This window comes from Trichomycterus rosablanca, chromosome 4, assembly GCF_030014385.1.
Source record: "Trichomycterus rosablanca isolate fTriRos1 chromosome 4, fTriRos1.hap1, whole genome shotgun sequence".
Taxonomy (NCBI): Eukaryota; Metazoa; Chordata; class Actinopteri; order Siluriformes; family Trichomycteridae; genus Trichomycterus; species Trichomycterus rosablanca.
In genome coordinates this window covers 32,931,652-32,957,087 of record NC_085991.1, presented here as the reverse complement: position 1 = coordinate 32,957,087, position 25,436 = coordinate 32,931,652, and the positions used below count along the sequence as shown (strand labels likewise).

The following is a 25,436-nucleotide window of genomic DNA, read 5'->3' as shown; positions in this document are numbered from 1 at the left end:
AGTAACTTTATGGCTGTTTGTTTAAGGGTTACTTACATGAACATGGAGAACAACCCTGTTCATCTGAATCTGCCATGCTGATCTTTACTATTTTATCTAGCCTAAAGAGAGACCCAAAGCACAAGACTTTTAAACACCAACTACTAACATATAAGATAAATAACATGTTAGCCAGTGACTGTCTAACCAATGTAATCAGCAAAGTTTGTATTTTAATTGCAAGTCATATTTTTAAATTAATGGTAGGAAAACTATCACTAATTTTATACAACCCCAAATCAGAAGAAGATCCTAGATGCCTCCGAGCCCAAAGAAGTTGACGCCGCTTCTTTTTTGCATAGTTAAATTTAAAGTGGCATTCGTGCATGTAACTCTGTATTGTAATGCTTGCCAAAGGTTTTTCAAAGTAATCCCTTGCCTGTGATAATATATTAGCTATTATTGAGTGGCGGTTCTTGATGAGGTGCCGTCTGAGGGATCAAAGATCATGGGCGTTCAGCTGAAACTTGCGCCCTTGGCCTTTACCCACTGAAATTCCTCCCAATTCCTTAAATCGTTTAATGATATTTTTTCTGTAGAGGGAGAAATATGCAAATCCCTTCCAATCTTTCTTTGAGGTACATTGTTTTTAAACCTTTCAATCATTTTCTCACACATTTGTTGACAAACTGGAGATCCTCTGATCATCTTTGCTCATCAAAGCCTCCTTTTCTGGATTCTGCTTTTGTACCAAACCATGATTACAATCACCTGTTGACATCACCTGTTTGGAATCACATCATTATTTAGTTCTTTCACCTCATTACTAGCCCTAAATTGCCCCGTCCCAACTTTTTTAAAATGTGTTGCAGGCCTGAATACAGGACTGGAGGTATAGTAACAAATGAAATGAAGTTGAGCAGATAAAACATGAAATATCTTGGGTTCAAACTGTCTGCAATCAAATAAAAGTCAAAGTAAATGTAAGGAACACTGCATTTTTATTTGCATTTTCCATACTGTCCCAACATTTTTTGATTTGGGGTTGTACATATGAGAACTTACAGGAGGTGCCATTAACTTCACATTATTGCCTATGTGTAATATCAATGTGTAATATATGAGGTACTGAAATAATATCATTAAAATGTAATTAATAATATTGTAACAATAGCATGTCTACATCATATTTTTATGCATATGATGTTCACTGTGTGTGTGAGTTTTCTCTTACCTGCTGAATGAAGACTCAAAAGAGATTTAAGAGAGAGTCTGTCCTTTCACTTTCTGATCTGAGCAAGTTTTTCCACATTCACACACCTTCAATCAAAATTTATTTGTATGGAGTTTTTTTAAATGGACATTGTCTGAAAACAATTTTACAGATTCAAGGACCAAAATCCCTGATGCGCAAGCTGAGGGCAACAGTGGCAAGAAGAAAAAAAACACACACATATTACAAGAAAGAAACCTTGAATGGAACCAGGCTCAACATAGAAATTCTGTAATTTCACCTTTTCATCAATTTCATCTTTTTCTGTTTACCAGGGATAAACTAGCATAAGAAAAAGCCGTTCACCAGGCTATTTCAGATGGAAAAGGGACAATTCCGTATTGAATCGATTACAAGGCAGGCAGATAAACAGCTTTTGGATAAGACCCACTTCTACTGGGTACAGAACTGGGTACAGATTTAAGCACAAATCTTAAATGCACTTAACATGTATTAAAACTCAATCAGTCCATAGTGAAAGGTTGAAAAAATATGGCACAACAGCTGTACTGCCTAAGTCAACCTAAACAAAAGAGGTGACTGAAGGCGATGATTATAAATCAATGCTGATTGTGTTCTTTTACCCAGGAAAGAAGGGCATATACAGATTAGCCAAGAGAAGTGATTTATTAAGAATTCAAACACAAATTGGTAAAAGTAATATCTGAGCTCAGGACACTTCTCACAAACACACAGGCAGCTGCATGCAGAAGTGTGTTTCTCTGTAGGGCACGATTCCTATTTATAAAACTGACTCCTCCTTCTCTAGCCTTTGTCAACCAAGCTTTCCCATGATTTAGCTGAGCAAGAGTATTTTCTGCACATACAGCAAAAAAGTGCAAGACTTGTGGTGGTTTCCTGTTCAGTCAGCTCTCACACTCTCTGCGTAGGAAACATCTGGACACATTGTTCCATTGTGATCCTTATTTTGCAAAAAAGTCTACATTTAAAAAAATGACAAAAACATTAGTTTAAAGTATTTTGGTCTAATGAGACTTAAGTGAAAAAGAAGTTTACACTATTCATAAAGAGCAAAAAAGATCCAGTTCTGATCGAGATTTGAGGTAACCAGGAGATGGCAGAAAAGTTTAAAAATCATCCTGCTGTTTCGTTAATTCGTTTAGTGTTACTGTTAATGGCTGAGGCTAAAGGGAAACGTATAGAAAAGAACCTGGGTCTGCGAGACCATTGACTTTAGATCAGAAGTAAAACTCTTATTGCAGATTTTCCCCAAATTATTGAGGATATTCCTGGTCTACCATATTGTGCTGATTTTGATGTACTGATGTGAGATGCAATTTGTTAGTTATCATCCAGAGATAAATTCCTTATTAAATCGGAGTGAGAAAGTATAAGAGTTAAATTAAACACGCTCTTAAAAAAGGGACTTAAATAGTTCTTCCATTTTAAACAAAACAACTCAACAATCAATAAATAATACTTGTATAACCAGTTATAAACTATATTTGTGTGACTATTGATATCCCAACATGACACAAGGAGTTACTCTGCCAAAGAGCCAAACCCTCCCCGTCCTAACCAGCAACCAGAATCACTGACCTTAGTGTCTTTTTAATGCATAAACACACCAACTTAAGCACTTTGTTTCCCACCTATGTCTAGTCTGATTAGCTATAATGGGCTTTTACAGTCATCAGTTTCTCCAAGGCCAAGAAAGGTAAAGGAGCTCTTAGCAGTGCTGGACCCTTGTTTTGTGTGTCATTATATGAATGAACATTTCTTTTATTTCTTGTATGTACATTTCTTTGCTGCTGCCTCTGCGGACTTAGAGAAGCCTGATGTTTTTATTCCTATAAAGACAAGGGAACTTCGTTCCCTGTGGAACTATGTCCATATTATGGCTACATGTCCACATTAAGATGCAGGTGCACTACATCAGTCTAACCAGTCTAGACAGATAAACCCGTGCTATACCATGTCATACCCAACTACACCTTAGTGATTTGGAGACTGTTGTACAACTACATAATAAATTAAAAATACAATCATTGCACAGCATCTACTGTCAGCATTTACTGAAATAAAATAGAATTAGGGTCTAAAGATTGTTATAAATAATTTCTAAATCATAATTACCAGAATTTTTTTATTTTATTTTATTTTTTACCCCTTTTTCTCCCCTTTTTAGCGCATCCAATTGTTCAATTAGCATCGTGCTTCCTCTCTGTCTATGCCGAACCCTGCCCTGACGGAGGTGATTGAAGCTAACCCGTATCCCCTCCGAAACACGAGCAGCAGCCAGATGCATCTTTGCCACCCACACATTGACGAGTTTGGCGCCACCTAGCGTTGCATGCGGAGAGACACACCCTAAGGGCACCCTCTCCCATCTCTGTGTAAGCGCCTCCAATCAGCCGGCAGAGAACGCAATCGCATTCTGACAGAGAGAGACCCACATCCGGTTCTTTGTCCCACCCCCCGCATGAGCAACCGGCCAATCGTTGCTCATATAGCCACTCAGCTTCGAACCGGTAAAGCAAGGCTGGATTCGATACGACGCTTCTCAGAATCCAGCCCTGGTTGCAGCACGTTTCTTTTTACCGCTGCGCCACCTGAGCGGCTAAATGTACCAAGTTTTAGGTAAAACATTTAAAGGTATTCACAAGTTTAAACAAATGGAATAAATAAACGTAATTAAATGTTGTTGCCATTTAGCATATTTTTATTTTTTCTGGATTCCATCAAGCTTGTGTAGCTTCTGTGGGTTCCTCTTCCGGCTTGGATATGCACAGACATATAAGACAACAACAACAACCTCCTACAAGTATTACTGCTAGTGCAATGTACACTGCTGTGGTAGTCCAAAAGGCAAATTGATAGAGGGTCTTATTGCAGTAGGGCACAGCAGCCACAGTGGAATTGTAATTGGGAGGATAGATGGAGTAGATCCACACACTGCCTGTAAAAGACAGTGGGAAATAGGAAGAAATTATATTATAAACATTGCATTGTATTTTTTAAAAGTATTCTTCTAATGTTTTTTCTCATTGTGCTTACCAGTGATGAACCAGCAGAAGAGGAACATAGACACCAAGCTGTTCCAAGCGGAACAGAGGAACTTCAGTCTCACAGAATCTTGATTACATGGCAGACAGGTGAGCAGGGCCATGATGACACTAAACACTCCACACACCAGAAGATACACAGGGATGTATTTCTGTTGGGGACACTCTTTCAGATATATTGCCCCTGAGAGAAAGAAATGATTGGCATTGGATTATAAGAGCAAGTCTGGTATACTTCCGGTATAGTCTGGTTTCATACATTGTCTTTTATTTGATTGCAGACAGTTGGAACCCAAGATATTTTATGTTTTGTCTGGTCAACTTCATTTGATTTGATTTTAAAATCATAATTTTAAACATGATTTTGTACAAAAACAGTATCCATGAAAGGCGAGAGTCTTTGTCAACAAATGTGTGATTACTAAAATGTTTAAAAGCGATGATCCTCAAAGAAACATTGAAAGGGATTTGCATATTTCTTCATCTAAAGTGCATAATATCATTAAACAATTCAAGAAATTAGAAGGAATTTTAGTGTCTAAAGGGCAAGGGTGCAACCCTAAGCTAAACACCCATGATCTCTGATCCCTCAGACGGCACTGCATCAAGAATTTGTCATCAATAGCTGATATACAGTGTATCACAAAAGTGAGTACACTCCTCACATTTCTGCAGATATTTAAGTATATCTTTTCATGGGACAACACTGACAAAATGACACTTTGACACAATGAAAAGTAGTCTGTGTGCAGCTTATATAACAGTGTAAATTTATTCTTCCCTCAAAATAACTCAATATACAGCCATTAATGTCTAAACCACCGGCAACAAAAGTGAGTACACCCCTAAGAGACTACACCCCTAAATGTCCAAATTGAGCACTGCTTGTCATTTTCCCTCCAAAATGTCATGTGACTCGTTAGTGTTACTAGGTCTCAGGTGTGCATAGGGAGCAGGTGTGTTCAATTTAGTAGTACAGCTCTCACACTCTCTCATACTGGTCACTGAAAGTTCCAACATGGCACCTCATGGCAAAGAACTCTCTGAGGATCTTAAAAGACGAATTGTTGAGCTACATGAAGATGTCCAAGGCTACAAGAAGATTGCCAACACCCTGAAACTGAGCTGCAGCACAGTGGCCAAGATCATCCAGCGTTTTAAAAGAGCAGGGTCCACTCAGAACAGACCTCGCGATGGTCGTCCAAAGAAGCTGAGTGCACGTGCTCAGCGTCACATCCAACTGCTGTCTTTGAAAGATAGGCGCAGGAGTGCTGTCAGCATTGCTGCAGAGATTGAAAAGGTGGGGGGTCAGCCTGTCAGTGCTCAGACCATACGCCGCACACTACATCAAATTGGTCTGCATGGCTGTCAACCCAGAAGGAAGCCTCTTCTGAAGTCTCTACACAAGAAAGCCCGCAAACAGTTTGCTGAAGACATGTCAACAAAGGACATGGATTACTGGAACCATGTCCTATGGTCTGATGAGACCAAGATTAATTTGTTTGGTTCAGATGGTCTCAAGCATGTGTGGCAGCAATCAGGTGAGGAGTACAAAGATAAGTGTGTCATGCCTACAGTCAAGCATGGTGGTGGGAATGCCATGGTCTGGGGCTGCATGAGTGCAGCAGGTGTTGGGGAGTTACATTTCATTGAGGGACACATGAACTCCAATATGTACTGTGAAATACTGAAGCAGAGCATGATCCCCTCCCTCTGGAAACTGGGTCGCAGGGCAGTGTTCCAGCATGATAATGACCCCAAGCACACCTCTAAGACGACCACTGCTTTATTGAAGAGGCTGAGGGTAAAGGTGATGGACTGGCCAAGCATGTCTCCAGACCTAAACCCAATAGAACATCTTTGGGGCATCCTCAAGCGGAAGGTGGAGGAGCGCAAAGTCTCGAATATCCGCCAGCTTCGTGATGTCGTCATGGAGGAGTGGAAAAGCATTCCAGTGGCAACCTGTGAAGCTCTGGTAAACTCCATGCCCAGGAGAGTTAAGGCAGTTCTGGGAAATAGTGGTGGCCACACAAAATATTGACACTTCAGGAACTTTCACTAAGGGGTGTACTCACTTTTGTTGCCGGTGGTTTAGACATTAATGGCTGTATATTGAGTTATTTTGAGGGAAGAATAAATTTACACTGTTATATAAGCTGCACACAGACTACTTTTCATTGTGTCAAAGTGTCATTTTGTCAGTGTTGTCCCATGAAAAGATATACTTAAATATCTGCAGAAATGTGAGGGGTGTACTCACTTTTGTGATACACTGTATATGTACTATACATGTATAGTAATGTGTGAAAAAAGACAGCTACTCACCTATAGTGATATGTGCAATGGTTGAAGCCATTAGGACTGACTTGGATAATACTGTGGTTAAGAAAAAAACAACACCATATTAATACAAAAATGTCATTTTATATTGTTCCTTAGTGTGCATAGTACGGTTACAAGTTAAGAGTCACTGTTGGTGGTTCTTGTAGAACAGGGGTGTCAAACTCACGGCCCGCAGGCCAGATCCGGCCCGCCACGTCATTTTATGTGGCCCGCGAGAGGTTTAACGACTGTATAATTGTTGTGATGGTTCAAGTCGTTACAGAGACGCGGTTATAATTTAATGGGACACCTGCGCCTTTAAGCGGCAACCGTTGGCATCATTAAGTCATGGCAACTAACTTTGACCTTTGCTGAGAAGCCATGTGACTTTTACGGCAAAAGAACGCGGGTAGTAATGTAAACAATAATAATAAATATAAATAATTATCTTGCAGTATAATACCAAAGCATCATCTGTAAGTAGTGGCGTTTATATTCTCAGTTGTTTGTAAATGTTTAGTGAGTATATCACAGCGTTTTAGTTACAAATTTACCGTAATTAAATACTGTTGTTACCGTTACTATAGCAATTAGTATCTTTACACAAAATGCTAACTCGTTAGCGTTATTTTACGTTTGGTTAAATCTCATATTGTACCAGATGTAACACTTGACTACAGCTATGTGCTTTTACTGTATTAAGTTTTTTATTGTTTTTATTGTTTGTATTTTTACTTCATTCTGGTGCACACAGTGTATCACACAGCTGGGAAGCAAATAAAACCGACTGTATTCTGAAGGGAGCTGTCTGTCTGTCTGTCTGTCTAGCTGAGCAAGGGGGATAAACTATTAGTGAGGGCAGAACAATTGTCTTAAAATACACTGTAAAATCCTACATTAACTGCAACTCTCAAAATGCATGCTGATTTTGTGACCTGCAAAGTGACACATCCCGCCAGTAGATGATGTTAAGAAATATTTACACATAATCCCAAAATGTACAAGAAGATAAGTAAGAAAATTAAGCAGAAGGAGGAAATTTAATGAAAATGAAAACAAGTTTGTGCTTCAGGAAGAGAAACCGGTGCGTCTCTTGTGTTATGAGGCCGTGTCTGTGGTAAAGGAGGACAATATAAATGCAGAATTTAGCCTCCAAGAAAAACAACAGACTGCAATCACAGCAGGATACTTTACAATCGGCCCTTTGAGGGCCACAATAATGCTGATGTGGCCCTCAGTGAAAATGAGTTTGACACCGCTGTTGTAGAATGACCTTGATTTCTGCATTCATCCCAGTCATAACAATTAGGGGAACACAAGGATGTGAGAGCACAAGGATCTGGTAAAGTGCCACAAAACAACATGGACCCTTAGGACTGTAGCGGTTTGTATTCTTTCTATACAGTATCTGTACTTTGATTTTGTCCCAACTACCAAAAACTTGCAGAAAATAAACGAATTTCTCTTATCTTGCCCTCTCTGTGAAAGTATGAATATGTGTGTGGTGCCTTGTAAAGAATTTGTAGCCTGTCAAATACACAAACAAGGCAAAACATTATGACCACTGACAGGTAAAGTGAAAAACACTGATTATATTTTCCTCACGGCACCTGTTAGTGGGTGGGATATATTAGGCAGAAAGTGAACATTTTATCCTCAAAGATGATGTGTTAGAAGCAGGAAAAATGGGTGAGCGTAAGGATTTTAGCAAGTTTGACAAGGGCCAAATTGTGATGGCGAGACGACTGGGTCAGAGCATCTCCAAAACTGCAGCTCTTGTGGGGTGTTCCCGGTCTGCGGTCTATCAAAAGTGGTCCAAGGAATACACAGTGCATCACAGTTTGTTGTGTAAGGGGCAGCAAAAGGGGGACCAACACAATATTAGGAAGGTGGTCATAATGTTATGCCTGATTGGTGTAGGTGTTTCAGCTTTTTGCCTAGAATTTCTGGGTGGTTGATATAGTTAGTGAAAATAAATGAACTCCTAAAATAGCAACGCACAAACAAGTGTACTTTATGGTTTTCATTAAAACATGTATTAATCATTTGAGTGCATACTGGGGGAAATGTATGTAAACCTCAAAACTAAAGACAAGACCAATTCATGAGATTATATTGGATGTGTGGGTTGTGGAGGTGCCCTGGCCAGTGTCTGTAATAAAACCTAAATAAAAATACTTTAGGATCTTATATGTATAGTGCATCTGTACAACTGCAAAATGATTTATTTAGCTTCTGAAGAGGGAAAATACAGATCCATTAAATGTTATGTAGAATCTAGAGCTTACATTGTAAAGGCTGCCTATTAAGCATGAAAAACTTACTTAAGCATGGAATATTTGTAGCTGGGACCACATTTAGGGGACGCGGTGTATCCACTGCTGCCGCCATGCTGAAATGTATGCCTTCACCTATGTGGAGAGACCCAAATCTCATAAAATCCAGACATAAAAAAGTTAACCACCAAATAGAAGAATGCTAACTGTTCTGTAGAAAAGCATGATGGGTCAATGCATCTGACTTACATATGTGTTTACCACTGACAAACATATTCCATGTACTGAGAAAAAAACAGACATGTGTAAAATACTCTGATGAAGTCTTGTAAATCCCTTATCTAAGCTAGTTAGATCTGGTCCTCCTCTTTCCCTAAATCCCAGCTTCTTGCAATAGGCACATCTTGAATTTGTTAGTCTTCAGATGTACACAAAGTAGACTATTCTTGTATGGATGGATTCATATTATTTTCCCATCAACCAGTTCATCCAAGGTTCCATGTAAAATAATACTTATGTCTATGATAATAAAGATTATTCTAGATTGTAATTTTAAGAAACAAAAAAACAAAACCTTACGCTCACCTCTGGTTGATCTGAAATAGCATCATGTTAGTTCACTTTAAGGATGGGCCTGTCATCTCTTATATATAATGCTGAGCTCAAGTTCCTGCATATGTGGACTTATGTTTTGTCCTTCGCATGTCCATCAGGTTTTTATACCACCTCCCAAAAGCAGGCTTGTAGGTAGACTCACCACTCTAAATTGAACTTGGGTGTATTTAGAAATCAATATAAATATTATGCTCAGCAATAGACTGAATGCCAAAAATATATTTTAGCCTCAAGCCCAATATTCACAGTATATTTCCAGACCCAGTGTGACTCCAAGACATTTTCCAGTCTTCCCATATTTTAGTATGTTAGTATGTTACTTTTTCACTTGCTGTAGACATATCCATTTAAACTAGTGGCATCACCATTTTTTAATAGTTCTGTCATTTTCTTTAATCTTTTCTTTGCCCTGTTGAAATATTTATTTTGTGTTCCTGTAAGCAAGCTTTATATTTTAGTAAAGCTTTCTCTTCAACTTTGTCCTCGTTTTGAGCAGAAGCAGAATAAAAAGGCTTTTAGCCAGCAGAACACAAAGAGCAAACTGCAAACAGTGCAGCTGAAACAGACAGTCTCAACAAAGAAAATGTTCGTATTCAAACTGTAACTTCATCTAGTCATAACTTTAACTACAGCCTTGACACCACTTTTCTGTTTTACTACACCTGAAGGAAAAGTAAAGATTTACTCACCAGCTTTTAAGTTTGTCTGACCTCCTGAGTGCAGTCCTATTCAGAAGTGCAAATTGTCTATATGTAACAGGTAAAATAACAAAGACACGGTGACTGCTGCTTTATGATTGTACTCAGTCATGCCTTTTCATGTAGTTGTCTTTTCACTCTGCAACTTGAAGTACAAGATGAACAGGTTTTTTTTTTTATAAATAGTGCACAGTATTGATTTTGACAGAGTTTAACATAATGTGGGAAAAATAAACATAAAATATCAAATGTGCCATATGTTTTAAAGATGTTTTAAAAGACATTTTCCAGTCTTCCCATATTTTAGTATGTTAGTATGTTACTTTTTCACTTGCTGTAGACATATCCATTTAAACTAGTGGCATCACCATTTTTTAATAGTTCTGTCATTTTCTTTAATCTTTTCTTTGCCCTGTTGAAATATTTATTTTGTGTTCCTGTAAGCAAGCTTTATATTTTAGTAAAGCTTTCTCTTCAACTTTGTCCTCGTTTTGAGCAGAAGCAGAATAAAAAGGCTTTTAGCCAGCAGAACACAAAGAGCAAACTGCAAACAGTGCAGCTGAAACAGACAGTCTCAACAAAGAAAATGTTCGTATTCAAACTGTAACTTCATCTAGTCATAACTTTAACTACAGCCTTGACACCACTTTTCTGTTTTACTACACCTGAAGGAAAAGTAAAGATTTACTCACCAGCTTTTAAGTTTGTCTGACCTCCTGAGTGCAGTCCTATTCAGAAGTGCAAATTGTCTATATGTAACAGGTACAATAACAAAGACGGTGACTGCTGCTTTATGATTGTACTCAGTCATGCCTTTTCATGTAGTTGTCTTTTCACTCTGCAACTTGAAGTACAAGATGAACAGGTTTTTTTTTTTATAAATAGTGCACAGTATTGATTTTGACAGAGTTTAACATAATGTGGGAAAAATAAACATAAAATATCAAATGTGCCATATGTTTTAAAGATGTTTTAATGTTTTTTTCCCAATGATACAATGAATTCAGCAAAAAACAGTAATTGTCTTTTTTGTAGAAAATGTGTTTCCTATTTTGCTAAGCAACAAAACATAAAATTTGACCATGAGGGCCCAAACGTCTGCATAACATGTTAAAAATGTCAATAGGAATATTAAGAAGTAAAACATTTAATAAGCCAAGTAATTCAAATACCCACAATGATAGTGACAGTGCCACCAGGAGCTTCTAATTAATGGCAGATGTTTTTTGGTGTTTCTAGTATTACATTTGGTTATTTAGATACATTTTATTTTATAATTTGATTTACATCATTATTATTCCTTTACCTGACAGTCAAGGTTTTCTTCTGTCTCTGACAAAAGATCACTGTTCCATAATCACAAACAACTCATTAGAAAGCCATTCCACAAGTTAAATGACACTATACTGAACTTTTTACATTAACAACTTAATAACTTGGAGTTGCTCTATGTGTAATTTTGGCCCAGCAGATTTTCAGAAACCCACAATAAACATATAAAATATGTGAAATTCATAAATGTTTGGTTCTTTAATTATTCACTGACAGAAAGTACAGCTGCAGAAGATAATTTAAAGATCATTTAAACTGTACATAGACATACATGGATGCATACAATGTATAGACAAAAGTATTGTGACACTTTTGTGACACACTCTTCTAAATCAGTACATTCAGGTGTTTTCAGTCCCATTGTCACAGGTATATCAAAGTCTGTCTTTACAAACATTTGTGGAGCTCACTAAATTTAGGCATGGTACTGTAACAAAATGCCACCATTGTAATAAGTCAGGGTTCATGATTTTTTTCCCTCCTAGATCAACTGTGAGTGTTATTATTAAAAAGTTGAAGTGTTTAGGAACCACATCATCTCAGCCATTAAGTGCTGAATCAGTGCAGAGTTCCAAACCTTTGGCATTAACATCAGCATGGGTTTTCATGCCCAAGCTGCAGCAGGCAAACCTTACATCACCAAGTACAATGCCAAGCACTGGATGGAATGGTGTAAAGCATACCGCCACTGGACTCTGGAGCAGTGGAAATGTGTTCTTTGGAGTGACAAATCACGCTTCTCTAACTGGCAGTCTGATCGACAAGTCTGGTTGCAGTGTGCCAGCTGTAAATATTAGTAGAGGAGAGATAATACTATGGGGTTGTTTCAGTGAAGGGAAATCTTTGACAGTTTGGACAACTGTATGCTTATAACTGTGGAAAATGGTTGGGATAATTTTTCTGTTCAAGCATGACTGTGCCCCAGTGCACAAAGCGAGGTCTATAAAGGAATGGTTTGGTGGGTTTAATGTGGAAGAACTTGACTGACCCACACAGAGCCCTGACCTCACATCATGAAACACCTTTGTGTCAGTGTCTGACCTTACAAATGTTCTTTTGGATGTATGGGGATTTAGAAAAAAATGTCATAAAGCTCCTCTAGGTGTAATGTGTAGGTGTCCCAATTATTCTGTACAAATTGTGTATACTCTTACAACATTCTCAGGATGAACTAGTTGTTGACTATAAATGACAGTATAAAATGTGACATTTACTTCAGAGAAAACAAAATAATTTTCTTCCTTTTTTTAAAACTGGTTTTACAGCCTAGATTGTCAGTGTTATTAAAGTATTGATGTTGTCTGTATGTGATATTTGTGATAAAAGTTATCTAACCAGCAGATAACCTTAACATTTTCATACATCAACTTACTGCTAGCTCAATAGACAGCGGTATAATTTATTTAAATTAAGGAAATGTAAAGCACCAGGTTTGAACATCTAGTCAAGTTTCTTTTAACAGCTACATTTCACAACCAAAGGTCAGACATTCCATCCACCCACAATCCCAACAATGCATACTCACCCACACATTTTTCTGTACATTTTATAGTAGCTGCAATGCCAGTATACCAAAGGGTAGTTCTTCTAACTGGCGAACATATTGGCATAAAGACTTTGTGAACCATTTGGAATTACCTGGATTTCCTCATTTTGCACACTGTGCTCTGGTTTTCACTCACAATAACAGACTTTTTTTAATATATATTTATTTTCTTTATGCATTTTCTCCCCTTTTTGTTCTCCCTTTTTAGCGCGTCCAATTGCCCCATTGCATCATGCTTCCTCTTCACCAATGCCGATCTCTGCTCTGATTGAGAAGAACAAAGCTATCCCACGCCCCCTCCGACACGTGGGCAGCATGCCGTATGCATCTTATCACCTAAACTTTGACGAGTGCAGTGCAGCCTAGCTGCGTGTACGGAGGGACACACCTTAAGAGCACTCTTTTTCTCATCTCTGTGCAGACGCCATCAAACAGCCAGCAGAGGTAATAATTGCACCAGTCATAAGAGAGACTGACCCTATCCGGCTTAGTCCCGCCCATATAAACAACAGGCCAATTGTTGTTCATGTGGCCGCTCATCCTCAGCCGGCAAGGCAGAGCTGAGATTCGATACGACGTATTCAAGATCCCAGCTCTGGTTCCAGCGTGTGTTTTTACCGCTGCGCCACCTAAGCAACACAAAAATTGATTGGTTGATTAAAATAAAATGAAAACAATTTCTTCAAGACATTTTTAGATAAGAATATCAAATAATGGTCCACCAACATAATAAAAGTTGGACAATGCATCAAGACTATGACTACAAAACCCCCAAACATTTTGTTGTTACTTTGTTTTTTAATAATGGGCTTGGAATGGTCCATACTTTAACACAAATGAGATGCTGCTGCAAGAATCCCAATCACAGTCTTAATCCTAATGTAATCAGTGTGTAAACAATTGTGTGTAGTTAGTTTATGATGTATTTGTAATGTACATTGACTTGGTTGAAATATAGACAGCATTATATGAGTAATTACTGCTAAAATCCAGGTAATTCCAAAGCATCCCAAACTCTTAATTCTGGTCCCTCACTGGTTCTCCCAATTAGTTGTCACTAATACACCAGCACCATTGTAGTTATAAATCAGTCAGGCACTGACTGGTGGAAGTCTCCACATAGATGTAGCCATGGCACTGTCCACCTTGCAGTTCAATCACTCTGTTCCTGCTTATTTCATTGGCCCCAGTCTGAAGATAAGCTCCTCCAAGGAATGAGTCAAACAGTAAACCTCTCCTCCACAGCTAAATGCACATGAACACAAACACTGACTAAGATCTTTGCTTATTACTCTCATTGTAATGTACAAACTGGTGAAAACATTTTTACCACTATGTAGATTTTCATTTTAGGTCTTCTTCTGTAGAAAATCACTTTGGTATTAAATTCAGGACTTCCATCCTTTTTAAAGACACGTGTCCTCACAGTGTCCTCCTCACATCTAATAACAGCATACACATCTGGAGCTGGGGCAAAAATAACAATATTAGGACCTCATTGTTTTATAACAACATTCTGAACTTCTAGTATTGCAGCAGTGGATATACTGTATCAGTGCTCAAGAATACGCACATCCTATAATACTAGGATGGCTAGCCAACCAGTAACCGCTCCATCAGCTTACAACTGCAATGTAGATAAAGTTACATTTTCACTATCATTGTAGTATGTTGAGTTTGGGTTGTAACAAAAATTACAACCATGCTAGCATCCAGATAGCAAATGCTAATACACTGTGTTGTTGTGGATGGGAATTAGAGGCTGTGTTCATCTATTTAAACTGCCCAGCCTGTCAAAAAATCTGGTTATTTCTTTATTTTATATTATTATTTTCCTGACAATATTTAAATATATTTACAGTTTATTATACTATAGTAAACATAAAATATGCCATACTACAGTATAACATACATAAAATTTTGATAGCTATTTTCTATTCTAGCAATTCTGTAGGCAGGAGTGGGCTCAGCAGTGCAATATTTTCACTTAATGAAATTTATAAACCAACATTTTACTCTTCATTTAAAAATAAAATTTTATATTTAGTATGTAGTGCACTATGTAGAATCTGGAATAAAACATATTCTTTCTGTAGAAAGCATAGGTAGTGAAAAACAATGACAGTGGAACCTTGATTTTATGAACCTCCATGTAACGAATTTTAGATTTACCAAACAAAATCTGTAAAACCAAATGTCCAGTCGGATTGTTTAAAATTCCAGCGAGTAGCCTACCAAGACCAGTAGTTCAGTAAATGTCCACTAGCCAGTGCATGTTTCTCTGTTTACATGAGTGACAGGCTTTATTTTGTCAGGAGGCTCACTTTGTTCTCGCTTTTTTCTCTGTGTTGTATGCTTAATTTTTGCAAGTTCTAGTGCTTAGTTATGCACCTGTACTGCTCCAGTAGCCACCAGCAGTGCTTCAGACTCAGAATAATAGATACTCTAAGTCCCCACTATACGATCACAGCAAAAAACATATCTTCACCACACAAGGTAAATTAAATTTCTCCCCAGTAGTATAGTACACCAATTTTAATATTTTTACTGTTGATCATATTTAAATGTTTAGCACTTTTGTGGATGTTAGTGCTGTGTTTTTGTATATTTTTGCACCCCCTGAAAAAATACCTCACTGTTTCGGACAATCGCATTTTACGGACCAGTGCAACCATCTTTTAGTCTGTTAAATTGAGGCTCCACTGTATTAACTAAAATGATCAACATCATATGATCAATACAGCCAGATCTAGATTGACAGTGACCTGGTTGTTTGGGTTTGCTGAATCTGGAAGCTCTGTGCAGGTGCACTGTTGTAACAGCACATGGCGGAGGAATGCAACAGTGCCAGATAGATGGAGCAGGCAACTCCTCCTTCAGCTCCCTACAGAAGGAGACCATTTAAGTGTATTATACATTCTCATAGCACCATCATAACACTCTAAAGTATTCTTTGCTGAAATACAAAGTAATATATGGTTTCATATCTCGCATAACTTACCTGAGCTTAATACGCTTGTGTGAGAAGACTCGGAGTAAAAAGCTGCCAGTGGCTCCAGGTTGGAAAGTGGTGGGCAGAAGGGCATAACGACCTGGCTTAAGGGTCACACGCAGGGTAACGCTGCGGGAGTCTATATACACAGAACTGGCTGTCTGCTCGATAAAACATTGCACCCTACTCACACGATTTACCTCAACCTAAATGAGAAAAGAAGCAGAGGACTTTGTTAAAAAAAAAAGACTGCAGACATAAACACATTCTGTTTACAATCTAACATGTTTCTCACCCTGAGCACTTCAAAGCCTATTGGAAGATTTTCACCTCCTCCTTCCCTTCTTTTCATTCTTTTGTCCTCTTGCTGCAGGCAGATCAGCACTTCATCCTCTTCACCTTCTACGTCAAACATGAACTACAACCCATTGAGAATAAAAATCAGAATAGTACATTTACATTTTCAGCATTTAGCAGACGTTTTTATCCCAAGCGACTTTCAGTACTATGACAGTATACTGTCTAAGCAATTGAGGGTTAAGGGCCTTGCTCAAGGGCCCAATAGCAGCAACCTGGTAGTGGTGGGACTTGAACAATCTTCTGATTACTAGTCCAGTACCCTAACCACTAGGCTACAACTGCCCTCAGTAGTAAATAGTAAAAACAGCTGGAGCCAAAGGAGTGATTAAAAACATCACAATTAAAAATACACTTGCTGCTGAGGTGGACGTTAAAAATACACAACACATATCAAGGGCAGTTCTTGGAAAGGCATAAACAGTGTCAGTATTATTTATAATCTGTGAAGGAGTTCACTATTACAAATCTCATTTCCAAAAAACTGGGACATTTTTTAAAGCGCACTGAAAATAGAATCTGTAATTTGTTAATTCTCTTGAATCTTTATCTAACTGACAAAAATAGAAAGAAAGTGTTTGCAATGTTTTCACTAATCATTGTATTTTGTAAATAGAAACACATTTAGAATGTGATGACTGCAACACACTCCTAAAAGTTGGCAAAATAAGAGTGAAAGTTTATAATATATTTGTATATTGTATGTGTTGGATATTTATTTATATATTGGACTGTGTTAGAGGTATCTAAATGTGTTATTATTTACAAAATACAAAAAAAGTTGATCTGTGACAACATTGAATTTTTTTCTTTTTTTGTTGCATTTACAACTTATCCCAACTGGAAATGGGTTTTGTATATGAGCAAGAGAAGTACAATTAAAACCTAGCTAATTTCTGAAACTATACACAGCCCCTGGCAGGGATAGTGATTTATTTAATAATTAATTAGACTAACATCATAGATTTTGAGGCTCATCAAAGTGTCTAAACAGACAGGTATTTGTTGTTAATTATTCACAAATTATACACAAATCAATAATGCAGTTAACACTATTTTTATTCTATGATTACAATTTGCCATGTGCAATAAAATAGAATCTGCAAGCAGACAGTCCATAGGGGTGAGAGAGTTTGCTACAGGACATCTAATGCTGGACAATAAAACAAATGTTGCAATACACTATGGTTCACGCTGTAGCTATATCTAGCAATTTTCAGGTGACCTTTGTGAGAGAAAAATGTTACGTTACACTAGAAGTATTAATACATAATCAGTTACTACTATGAATGGTGGAATCTTCCACTGTCCTACAAGGTCACCGAAGAAAGTAAGGGAGTTTATTATTTCCTGTGTTATCACATTCACAGAGTCTCTGTGTTGGTGTGATCCTTTACTGCAGATTTTTCCACCACACCTTGTACTGAAAAAGTTGATCTTCTTCTGAATAATATAGAGTTATAGATTTTTGTGGATTTATTTATTTAGAAAATAAAATAAAACAGGGATACAGAGTATGATTAAAATAATAGATCATAGTTTTTCCCCCATAACTCTGCAAAATATTTAAATAACTTAGTTTATTAGCTGTTACCTAGCCTGTTTGTTGTCTGCATTAATATGTTATGTTTTGATATGTTTGGTTACTATCAAAAATTATTATTATGGTATTATTTAAATCCTTTTTATTATAATGTTACAATAAAATTAAAATACATTTTTATACTGTTCTCTCCTAAGCAGACTCATTCACAAGCACCACTGAATGTACTATGGGGCCACTTTCAATTGATAAATGGGGTACAAGAGGGTGACAAAATGTTCCGAACAACAGATGGGTTGCAGTCAGTAACTGTATACCCACAATGTATGGTAGGTGTAGCTTATAAAAAAAATGACTTAACAGATTGGTGTACCTGCTCAGTGAGTGTTTGTACATAAGGAAGCAATACCTGTGGGTTATTAAGAAATGTGTCTTGATGGTTTATACATCCCCCGCATCTACTTCTCTTGTCCATTTCTCTCTCCCATCTTTCCTCCACCACTACTTTGTTATTTCTCTGAATCTCCCTTTGTTTCTTTGGCATCGGAGCTTCTCTGTACGTAATCCCAGAGTTCTGCATTTTTCTAGCATTCTGTTCACACTTTTCCTTTCTTTCTTTTACTTGGTGGTCCCTCTTCTCATGTAGCCTCTCTTCCTTCCTGTCTCCTCTTGGAGCTTTAGCAGGAAGGGACCATTGGGAACTTGTGTTCCTGGTGTTGAAGAGGAAAGGAGCAACTGGGGCTGTTGAGTCTTGGGGAGCATGAGTCCACTCTCCATGACAGCATGTTTCTCTCCAGTGACCCAAAGGCCAGAGCCAGCATCGTTCCACCAGCCTGCACACCACCATATCTGTGAAGTAGTGGCAGAAGTCTTCAAAATCCATCCTGGGGAAAAAGGCACAGATGTTTTAAATAATGGGTCTTTATTGTATTTAGAAAATATGGCCCATGTGGGATATTTAATAGGTGTGACATTCACAGATCTAGAAATGCATTACTACAATAGAAAAGTATCATTACCAAAACTCTCCCACATCCCTTACGATAAGCCCCATCTTCTCTCTTTCACTGCGAACCAACTGCTGCCAATGCTGCGACCTGCAGGTGACATCAAAATATCAAGCTATTAATTTTGACAGATTTTATACATTTTTTATCATTAGCCTACAGACCACTTTACAAATATCAGTAATATCAGTCTCATGGATACATCAAGATTTAGCTACATTAAAAAAATTACCCCTGGCTCCAGGCCCCTGTCCAATCTGCTGTGCCCCATGGGTTCCTCATGCGCACCATGCACATCCGGGATGTTCTGCAGACAGCTTGCAGATTCTCCCCCACACGGATCTTCCTAACTGCAGTAACACTGTAAGCATGGCCCTTTACTAAACCACACTCCAAAACAGACTCCACCTGCTCTCCTTCTGCAGGCTAAAACATACAGTATAATAGGTGTGATCAAGAATGAGGATCATAAATTATTAAAAAAGTTAATGACGACATCAGCAAGCCAGAAAGTTGATTAGTAAGCATTCAGCTCCAAGATAACAGCACACATTGTGAGATGAATGAAAGAATCAGTGAAGTAGTTTTTTAGGGGAAAAAAAAAGAACCCTTAAAAATAGCCAGAGAACTAAATAAAACTCTGTTATCCGGGCTCTAGAAAAAATATATACATTATAAGCTGTCAGTGTTGAAATTAATGGCAAAGCTGCCCTATAGAAACTTTGGCTAGCATGTGAAGACTGATCACTTGGTTTAAAGAGCTCAAAACCTGGACCCTGAGCAATAAAGAAAATAAAAATCCACATTTCATATATTTGGTTTTATGTTTAGAGAAAGCCAATGGATTTGCATGGTGTGGAATTGTTTTGCAAGGTTGTGCACAACCAGCCATCCTACACATCCAGAAGCACCAACACACTTTTGTATTGATAACTCATATTTCCCATTGATTCCCCCAAACATTCAGTTGAAAAGATTTAAGTATGATTTGATAAACACCATAACAAAATCATGCGCCTTTCTCAGTCATTAAAGACTTGTTTGAGAACATTCCATGAGAGAACACATCTGTTCTGCAGATAAAGACTGAACCTACTCTATATTAGCTTCCTCGAGGAACTATACAGTTTTTCTGTACAGTCTACCCCAATGTATTTTAGTTTTTTACCCGTATGGAGCATGTGATGAGAGCTTTGCAGCTGTGTGCTCTGGCTAGTGTCTGGAACAACTCCCTCCTTTGGTCAGCATGATGACTTAAGGCTTCTCTATCCAGACTAAGTGGTTCAGACACTCCTCCAGTAAAATCTACCAAAGCTTCAGCAGTGTTTCCTCCCTCCAAAGCTTCATAACAGCCATTCAGTCTAAAAGAAAGAAAAACAAAACAAACAGAGGGACTATCATGAATTATTGGAAGGTTTAAACATTTCTTTCATGTTTCTAAAAGCTGAATGACTGTATGCTTCAGAAATAATGAAATTAGAGACTTTTAAGAGACATACTGTCCGCTAATATAATATCTCCTCTTGGTGAAGTGTAGTTCCATTATAGAAAGGAGGATAGGTGTGTGGTGTATGCCCACATGTATGTGCTGGTGCATGTTAATGGGGGTCTATTCCAAGGATAAAAATTGCTTTAAGAAAATAATAACTGTCCTTAAAAATGCCTTTTTTTTGCACATGAACCCAAGCAACCACAATGTACACCTATGACATAAACTTACTGAACACTTTGTAAGGTACAGATGTATGGTAGGTGTTGCCTAAACATAATCAATGAAGGTACGTAGCAGGTAGGTGTACCCAAAAAAAACATTGATAAGTGTATGTAGACACTTCAGATGTATACAATTACTGACTTTAGCCCAACCACCTTTCTTTTTCATTCATGGTGGACCATTAACAGAACGGCAACAAGCTGAGATAAGTTTATCAGTTATAGAAGCACTGTTGGCTGGAGTTATTGAAACTATGTGTACACATAATAGCTGTGATACTGATTGGAGACCATAATTAGACCGTAATTTTCATTCTCAACCCCAGAGGGGTAGTACAATTTTGCCAATGCACCGGCTGTGATTACAAAAATTCACTACACAGATAATATCAGGTCAGTGATGGATTGATGGTGGTCTTTTAGACGAGGTACTGGGGGTATGACCAAATATGCAGACCATACCATAAAAGGCAAATGCATCTACAAAAAGTTCAACGTATAGGCATAAATGTTCAAACAAAATAAATTTAGATACAAATTAAGTGTAAATTATAAACTGACAACTTAATGTGTGTGTATACATATAGGCTTAAAATGCTATAACAGAATTGAAGTAAATTTATATCTGTTTGTAATTAAATATTGCTTGTTTCTGTATTGTGTCTGTATTCTTTTTTATCTATTGTATCATACTTGGCATAAGCTTTCTCCAGCAAGGCACTCCAGAACTCCCTTGGTGTGGCTGAGCGACAGAAGAGTAGAGTCCCATCCTCACTGACCGGTAAACGGTCATCCACCACCACGTCTGTCCACTGACCCAGACGCCAGAAACGGAAGTGGAAAATTCCTGCATACAGGTCTGGACGCTTGGGGTTCCACTCCTGCTCTATGTGATTTGGGATGACCTGAACATGGATGGTACAGAGAGCGGGATAAGAAACTGTGACAAAGAAATTATGATTTCCACGATTTTCCAAATGGTTATTTTACTGATTGGGGAACTGTCTAGTGGGGTTTTGTAACTGGAGGAAATGGGTGATTCCAAGAACACTTAATAGACAGGAAGCCCAAGATGACCCCATGAAACAAAAACTGTCCAGATTGCAGGGAAGAATTTGTGGCAGTGCCTTAACCTGTCAGGAACCTCAGGGTCAACCAGTGTACGGCGCCCCTGGAGCAGACAGTGATACAGGCCTTGCTCAAGGACCCAACCATGGCTGCATAGCAGAACCTGGATTTGAACCGATTATCTTCCGACTGATAGCCCAAAGCTCTACCCACTAGGCTACCACTGTCCCACATCAATTATGCCATACTATGCCATCGTAATTAATCTCACACACATACAAACACACCTTTTTCCAAAGTGATGGCTCTGTGGCCAAACAGGAAGTAGCTGCCACCATCCAGCAGTTACCCAGACTTCCCTGATGCAAATCTCTGGTGCTGATACCATCCACGAAAAGTCGAGGGTCCTTACACAGCTCCTTAGCCCCAAATGAAAAGAAAGTGAAGTAGTTTTAACCTAAGCTAGTCCAATATTTTAATGATTTACATAAAACACTTCAGATGAAAGACAGATCATTTGTCAGCTCTTAAGCAACTGGGATTAGGCTGACCATTTGCAATTATTTGTAATCTGTATATTTAAATAAAGTGTAGTAAAATTACTAAGCTAAGTGTTCATATTATATATTATATTATATTTTAAAATTAAAATTATTAATCACACATTAAGTATATAATATAATATCAAATATATTATTTAAGAATGAATTATTAATTAAACAATAGCCATTGACACTCAGTTTGGATGTGTATGTGTGCACATGAATGTGTAAAAGAAAGAGGTGCTGTCTGCTGGAACTTGTCAATTCATGCTTTGACATCGGATCCCATCTCCAAGTATCACTAAGTGTCAGGTTATAGAGCCCACACACAGTCAGACACAACATGAAGACACACACAATAAATTAAAATAAGACTGTTCCATTTTTACGTTACACAAATTAGTCTAAGAAGGAAAATTAGAACTGAATTCTACATTGTACATACAAGGGTTCTTCAAAAAGTTTCCACACTTTTAAAACTTTATTTATTAAGAATTTCAAAAACAAATGACATCACTTCTCTACATAGTCATCTTCCGATACATTTTTCCACAGTGTCGTACTAACCTTTTAATGCCATCAGCAAAAAATGTTTTTAGTTGAGAGCGTAGCCACTGATGCACCGCTGCTTTCACATCATCATCACATGAAAATCTTCTTCCCCTTAAAGCTTGAGTGTCCAAAAAGGTGGAAATTAGAAGGCACTAAATCCAGACTATAAGCTCTCTCAGACAATACCAATTACTACTCCTCCCACCCTCACCATTTCCATAAAAAATATAAAAGTGTGGAAACATTTTGAAGATCTCTTGTATGCTGGTCATTTTAAAGTGAAATCACACTGTCATTTTATAAACCCCATTTCTCAAAAGTTGGAACATTTTGTAAAATGCAATAAAACTAAATCTTGATTTGTTCATTTTCAACCTTTATTTAATTGATACAAATGCAAAAAACTTATTATATTTTGTAAATAATAAGCTCAACAGTCTGTGTTTGTCATCTGATTCTCATTTTCACAATGTGCCATACATTTTCAATTAGAGACAGATCTGGTCAGCTGGTAGGTCAGTCATGAACATGCACACTATGAAGCCACAGTGTTATAGTGCATGCAAAATGAGGCCTGGCATTGACTTGTCTTGCATATAGGCATTCACAGATAAAAATGTCTTCATCTTTCATCTTTCAATTTATGTTATGACATTTCTAGCATACTGTAATACATGTCAGATTGTAAGCTATAGATTAAATAATAAAATAATTGTTACTATTAAATTGCTTGCTACAAACAGAAGACCATAAATGCTTATAGTTGCTTAGCTTGATAATGTTTTCTGATGGCCAGAAAAAGTTAATTAGCTAACACCGAGGCCACAAAATCTACACCTGCATTAGGTAGATTGTAAGCACTACTGATTTTTAGACCTCACAATGCAAAACACCATCACTACATACAGAAAATAACTACTTGTTGAAATGCTTATTGCTGCATAATCAACAGCTATATTAAACATGCCAAATGTCAGAGCACACTATTTTAGTCAATATTTTTACGACTTCTTAAGGCAACCACGCGACACACACGCGCCCCAAAGTGTCAAATAGCAAAGGAATGATGTCTCACCACGTCAGATAGGCTTTAATTAAACATATCTGTTAAAGCACTGCTGACTGAGCAGCCACAATTAGACTAGAAGCTAGACATCCACAAAAAGACACAGTCAAGTCTAGCTATAGCCGTAAATTAAGAAATCGCCAAGAACTCAATAACAGTGCACTCCAAATACCAGATTATTTCTAATAAAAGAACATTTAGAAGGGAAAGTTCATCCAGTCTTAAAAATTATTGAGGCCACTGCTAGCATGGGGTTAGTTTGCAGGGCAATAGTATATACAAATGCTAACCATTTAACATGAGCAATACTTATGGAATTTCTGTTTGATTGGGCAATACCAGCAGGATGAATTTGGGCTATACTCGTAGTTCGGTTTATTTTAATTAAATATTAATACTAATTAAATATAGTAAAGCACACTCTTAAGCTGCTGGATGGACAGGTAACATTTTGTATGATATCCACTCCAGCCAGTGAAACACTTAACTTTGTATTGAGTTTAAAATTTATTACACAAATTTATGTCCAAAGAGAATATGACTTTATTGACATGTAATGACCCAGTATTGTTTGTAGAAAAGCAGCCACCCATCATGATGCTCCCATATGACAATTTAAGTGTACTGTTTTACGACAACACTTCTTTACTCAAACATAAGAAGCTTACCAAGATGGTAATGTTTTCATTTCATCTAACCATTGTTGAAAGCTGTCTAAATGCTTGTGTGCAAATGTAAAACAGGCAAATCTGAGCCTGAGGTATGAAATATTGCATGTTTTAAATTTTTTTCAAGTAATGATGTGATAACAACAAAAATATCTCCTCACCCCTGGTCTCTTCCAAGTGAGTCCTGGAGGTGGTGTTCTCTTGTAGAAAAGGGACTGTGCAGAGGCAGGAAAGTATGGGTCTTGAAAGAGAGCCCCTCTTCTCAAACATGCCCGCTTCAGCTTGTCATAGTTCTGACCATGAAACAGGCACACACTATCTGGCATCCTAAAGGGCAAAGAAGTTTCAAGAAAAGGAAAGGCAGATGATAGGAAAGGAGACGGTAATAAAAGGCAATATTTCATAGCACAAGTAAACAACAATTTTTATATACATCAGCAAGAGACCTACAGTGTATCACAAAAGTGAGTACACCCCTCACATTTCTGCAGATATTTAAGTATATCTTTTCATGGGACAACACTGACAAAATGACACTTTGACACAATGAAAAGTAGTCTGTGTGCAGCTTATATAACAGTGTAAATTTATTCTTCTCTCAAAATAACTCAATATACAGCCATTAATGTCTAAACCACCGGCAACAAAAGTGAGTACACCCCTAAGAGACTACACCCCTAAATGTCCAAATTGAGCACTGCTTGTCATTTTCCCTCCAAAATGTCATGTGATTTGTTAGTGTTACTAGGTCTCAGGTGTGCATAGGGAGCAGGTGTGTTCAATTTAGTAGTACAGCTCTCACACTCTCTCATACTGGTCACTGAAAGTTCCAACATGGCACCTCATGGCAAAGAACTCGCT

General features: G+C 37.7%; 2 protein-coding genes across 4 annotated transcripts; both read right to left on the bottom strand.

Annotated features, from left to right (window-relative positions):
* Positions 1–3,907: 3,907 nt before the first annotated feature.
* Positions 3,908–10,979, bottom strand: LOC134311583 (transmembrane protein 272-like). 3 transcript variants are annotated; one of them, XM_062993231.1, is made up of 6 exons: positions 10,882–10,979; positions 10,181–10,334; positions 8,925–9,031; positions 6,604–6,654; positions 4,271–4,462; positions 3,908–4,172 (listed from the first exon to the last, which is right to left on the bottom strand). In XM_062993231.1, exons 3-6 carry the CDS (start codon positions 8,989–8,991, stop codon positions 3,955–3,957), a joined length of 528 nt encoding a protein of 175 aa, XP_062849301.1. In that variant the 5' UTR covers positions 8,992–9,031; positions 10,181–10,334; positions 10,882–10,979; the 3' UTR covers positions 3,908–3,954. The 3 variants fall into 3 exon arrangements, with proteins under 3 accessions (XP_062849301.1, XP_062849300.1, XP_062849299.1); XM_062993230.1 differs by having other exon boundaries at positions 8,925–9,011; XM_062993229.1 differs by lacking the exons at positions 10,181–10,334; positions 10,882–10,979 and having other exon boundaries at positions 8,925–9,894.
* A 2,947-nt stretch (positions 10,980–13,926) lies between these two features.
* On the bottom strand, positions 13,927–24,901 carry LOC134311582 (calpain-5-like). The gene is made up of 12 exons (XM_062993227.1): positions 24,737–24,901; positions 22,035–22,166; positions 21,373–21,584; positions 20,135–20,327; positions 19,199–19,392; positions 18,979–19,056; positions 18,369–18,843; positions 16,355–16,477; positions 16,069–16,265; positions 15,833–15,951; positions 14,398–14,534; positions 13,927–14,312 (listed from the first exon to the last, which is right to left on the bottom strand). Exons 1-12 carry the CDS (start codon positions 24,899–24,901, stop codon positions 14,148–14,150), a joined length of 2,190 nt encoding a protein of 729 aa, XP_062849297.1. The 3' UTR covers positions 13,927–14,147.
* Positions 24,902–25,436: the final 535 nt, after the last annotated feature.